The sequence below is a fragment of the Oryzias melastigma genome, linkage group LG24, assembly GCF_002922805.2.
Source record: "Oryzias melastigma strain HK-1 linkage group LG24, ASM292280v2, whole genome shotgun sequence".
In the NCBI taxonomy this organism is placed as follows: Eukaryota; Metazoa; Chordata; class Actinopteri; order Beloniformes; family Adrianichthyidae; genus Oryzias; species Oryzias melastigma.
In genome coordinates this window covers 23,147,517-23,152,123 of record NC_050535.1, presented here as the reverse complement: position 1 = coordinate 23,152,123, position 4,607 = coordinate 23,147,517, and the positions used below count along the sequence as shown (strand labels likewise).

Sequence of the window (4,607 nt, the reverse complement as noted above, 5' to 3'; positions counted from 1 at the left end):
AAACAGTCTCTCCAGCGTGTCCTGGGTCTTCCCCGGGGCCTCCGCCCAGTGGGACATATCCAGAACACCTCTCCAGGGAGGCGTCCAGGAGGCATCCGGATCAGATGCCCAAGCCACCTCAACTGGCTCCTCTCAATGTGGAGGAGAAGCGGCTCTACTCAGAGCTCTCTCCGGGTGACCGAGCTTCTCACCCTATCTCTAAGGGAGCGCCCAGCCACCCTCCGGAGAAAACTCATTTCAGCCGCTTGTAGTCGGGATCTCGTTCTTTCGGTCACAAACCAAAGCTCATGACCATAGGTGAGTACTGGGGCGAAGATCAATCGGTAAATAAAGAGCTTTGCTTTCTGGCTCAACTCTCTTTTCACCACAACGCACTGGTACAGCGACCGCTAAATGGCGGACGCCGCTCCAATCTGCCTGTCGATCTCACGCTCCGATCTTACCTCACTCGTGAACAAGATATTTAAACTCCTCCACCTCAGGCAGGAGGACTCCACCCAAACTACCCTTCTCCGATCAAGAACCATGGCCTACATGGTCACCGTGGCTACACTGGTTCACAAGACAAATACCCTCGACGTCTTCAGTCCTATGCCCTACCGGGAAGTGGTGGTGTCTTAAAGGAGCCCCACGTCTAAAGTAATGATCACCTGTTTGAGCTGGAATTTACTGAGGACAGGACATAATTGAAAGATGTACTTTATTCTGCATATAAAATGAATGTATTTTGCTGATCACTGCTAGCTCTATGGAGAAATTGAGTGTTAGTGTTAGACTGGGTCCAGTGCTGTCAGAGCAGACTCTTCCTGGAGGGAGTAGTTCATATTGTGCTGCACGATATGAACCCTTCGTTTTCGCGGGTATGGGAGGGGCTGCTGCTAACAGCGCAGGTTTTTAGAGGATTACTCTTAAATGCATGAACGGGTCAAAACACCGCTTTGGGGTTCTTTATAGTGAGGAATGAACAGTATAATGCAATTAGAAGCTCAAAAAGTAGAATTTTCATGGTATGGCCTCTTTAATCCTAAAGGAACATTTAAGCAAAAATGTAAGAAATTTCTAAAACTTACCAGATAACAGAAGGATTCCCCCAACTACACCCTGGACGACGCCCAAACTGTTCCTCAGTGGAGCACACACTCTTTCGTTTTCCACACAGTTGCACACTTCAGCTTGTATGGAGTAGTCCTGCTCCAAACCATCAGTGTCTGAAACTCTCAGGATAACTGGGTAAGTTCCACTCAACACATTGGAATTTAAAACCAGTTCAACTCCAGTTTCTGCAAAGACAAACAAGTAAATTTTACTCTGAAATGTGTCCATCTTTTTATCCTTATGTTTACTTTGAGCACAAATAACAATTTTAAAATAATGAATTCCTATTTCTAATTTTAAGATGAACACCAATATTATTGCAAGTGCAAAAAGAGCTTTAATGATTGACATGACATTTTACACAAAGTTCAAGCATATAGCAAAAAAGGCCTTTTTCTAAAAGTGAAAATTTGCTGCATTTCTATTTAAAAACTCAGAGTACATTTCGTTTCATATATGAAAACTGCTTCATTTTAAGTCTTATGAAAACAGACATACTGTCTCTGTTCATCTGAACGCTCCAGTTGGGTTTGGATATTTCATGGACCATCACGTTGTATGGAGCAGAATGACGCGGTCCATCTTTGTCTGTTACAGTCAACAGCACAGGAGTTGAGTCATCTCTGCAAACCTGGAAAGCAAAAGTCCTTTAGACTTCAATTTGGGATCATCGTCTGACTATTTTTATCCCTCCCTTCCCACTCATCCTACCTTGAGCAATAATACAGGTATAGTGTTAACTGTAAAAAGTCCTACATATTAGTTAAACAGCATAAATAAGCGTTTGAACAACCACTTCTGATGTAAACTCTGTAAATCTGCACATAGGCATTTTTTGGATTTATGCGTTCAAAACTCTCACGTTCACACATTGCTACACATGTGTTCATGTTACAAAACTTGTAAGAATTAAACATACACTGAAAACTAAACGAGTTGAACTTTGACCCGTTACGTACTTGGATTTGATATGACGTACAGGTGGCAGTAGCGTTAAACATTTGAAAATGCGTCATTGTGGAGAAAATTAAAATTGTCTTTCATTTATTGGCAGAAAGTTGTGAAAGAAAAAGCTTGAAGCAAGATTTTTGAGATTTGCACCGCTTTGACATTTCACACCAAACCTCTTCCAACTGTAGATACGTGCACTAGTGTGAAGTAGTGACAGAGCTGTATGAACACCATATGTTAAAAGTGTGTTAAAAAATCTGTCCAGTGCACTCTTGAATGTATTACATATGCCTGGTGTGCACGTAACTTCACAGAAGTGGATTTGTTGCTCAAGTTAAAGAAACGTGTCAAGAAATTAAGAAACTGAGTTGCAGGTAAAGATATCTAAACTTTTTAATTAAAGATGTAAATTGGTAATTAAAACGATTCAAACTTGTCAGCATATTCATTGGTGTAAAAAATAAAAAAATTGATTGTCATGGCCTGTGCCTAAATTTAGAAAAATGCAGAGTAAAGGACATTTCTTCATGCAGGGTCACTGTGAGTGTGCGGGTGTAGCAGACGGACTGTGTGCTGTTCATCTGCACTTTCCATCTAAGAAATTCTTGCAGCTCCTTTGGATTTAAAAGTTTCACATAAGTCAGTCCCTCCAGGATTTTGCGATCGCAACTATTAACGCAAATTCAAGCAAAGTTGAGATTTGTTGCTCCCCTTCCAACAATATATCTTCATTGCATGTTTGACCAATCTACCATGACAACAGTCATGGGTGACGATGCAGCTTCAAGACTTTTTCCCTTCTGACTCCTCCCTGGGAGCCTCATTCTTTTTTATTAACTATCTTTAGCTCTCTCTGCAAGCTGCGTGTGAACGGTCAGTTGCGCTGAGTGCGAGGATGGGCGATTGCTCGCACAGCAGCTGTGTGGGGGGTTGGGCTGAGTGGGTGTGGATCGGTCCATCACAGGAGCTCAACATGAACCGAGTATGAAAGGATTTGTGATCATTTCAGTAATATGTGTAATTGTTTAATTGCAGAGGTGGGACCAAGTCATCATTTTGCAAGTCCGAGTCAAGTCCAAAGTCTTTGTCCTCAAGTCAGAGTCAAGTCCCAAGTCAAAAGCACTCAAGTCCCAAGTCGAGTCACAAGTCAAGACCAACAAGTCTCAAGTCGAGTCACAAGTCCTACTTTTGTTGTTTCAAGTCATTTCAAGTCATTTAATAAACAATGTGATATTAGTTACACAGATCATGTGTGCTTTAAAGAACTGTATTTTGCAAGCATTTTAGCTAAATTCCCACTGAGTTGATGCATCTCCACTTCAAAAATCCAAAATAATTTCTCTATAACAAAAACGCAGTTTACCACATTTGAAATGTGGTAAGATGGAGACAGCAGGGAACCAGGGTAGTCTGGATATTTAAGGGGTCATACCATGATTTTCTTAAGCCTTTTAGAGTGAACTATATCCATATATATGATCATAACATTTGGGACACTAAAAAACACATTTATGAAATACTACCAGTTATTTTCTTTAGTTTTTGTCCTACCTGGAAGTAAAACAACTAAATTCCTGAGGCTCCGCCTGCTGCTGCGTGTGGCTGCCGCCCATTTGATTTCATTCTAGAGCCAGCAGTGTGTATTCGTTTTTTCCTTCAAAAAAAAATTTCCATTTTTTCAAAGATGGATGCACATACCACATATCTGCCCTTAGTAGGCCCAGCCATCGCTACACTGGTTCACAACAAAAATACACTCAAGACTGTGCCCAATGGGGGGTCTTAAAGGAGCCCCGCATCTAAAGTAACAAACTGTTTGAGCTGGACCTTATTGAAGACAGGACACAACTGGAAGATATACGATATTCTGCATCTAAAATGAATGTGTTTTTTGCTGATCATCATTAGCTCTGTGAAGAAATTGGGTGTTGGTGTTAGACTGGGGGCGGAGCTATCAGAGCATACGCTTTCTAAAAAGGGCGGTCTCACTCTGTGACATCCAATCATGAGGCTCGTTTTCGTGGGTATGGGAGGGGCTGCTGCTAACAGCGCAGTTTGTAGAGGATTTATGGTAATCAGAAATGCATGAGTGAATCAAAATACCACTTTGGAGTTCTTCATGTGAGGAATGAACATTAAAATACACTTAAAAGCTCAAAAAGTTGGTTTTTCATGGTATGGTCCCTTCACAGACCAGTGATGTGCACTTAAGCCTGTGGGTGATGATTTACTGACTCTTTTAGTCTAAATTAATAAACCACTATATTTATCAACTTATGATTCTGTTTCATATCAGCATGTTTTTTATAAACAGAGCAGATAAAAGAAGAAGAACTGAGGAAGAATGTAAAATGCAGATTGGTTTAGTTTGACTCCAAAAAACAAAACAAAATATATGAATAGTATATCTAGGTTTATGTTTAACATTTCTGTAGTGAAATTATTTTTTGTTGTTTGGAAAACTATATATATCTTTTTTTGTATTCAGTACAAAATTTCTGTCAACTTACTGTCAAAATATCTCACTTTAAGTTAACAGGAGTTAAGTTAAATTCTGTATT

At 40.3% G+C, this 4,607-nt stretch overlaps 1 protein-coding gene across 1 annotated transcript in view; it reads right to left on the bottom strand.

The window, feature by feature from the left end:
* LOC112137670 (B-cadherin) overlaps window positions 1-4,607 on the bottom strand; it is a 28,629-nt gene that overhangs the window by 7,595 nt on the left and 16,427 nt on the right. The window contains exons 10-11 of the mRNA XM_024260092.2: window positions 1,594-1,726; window positions 1,071-1,280 (exon numbers count right to left, since the gene is read on the bottom strand). Coding sequence (XP_024115860.2) covers window positions 1,071-1,280; window positions 1,594-1,726 — 343 coding nt within the window. The remainder of the gene's footprint in view (window positions 1-1,070; window positions 1,281-1,593; window positions 1,727-4,607) is intronic.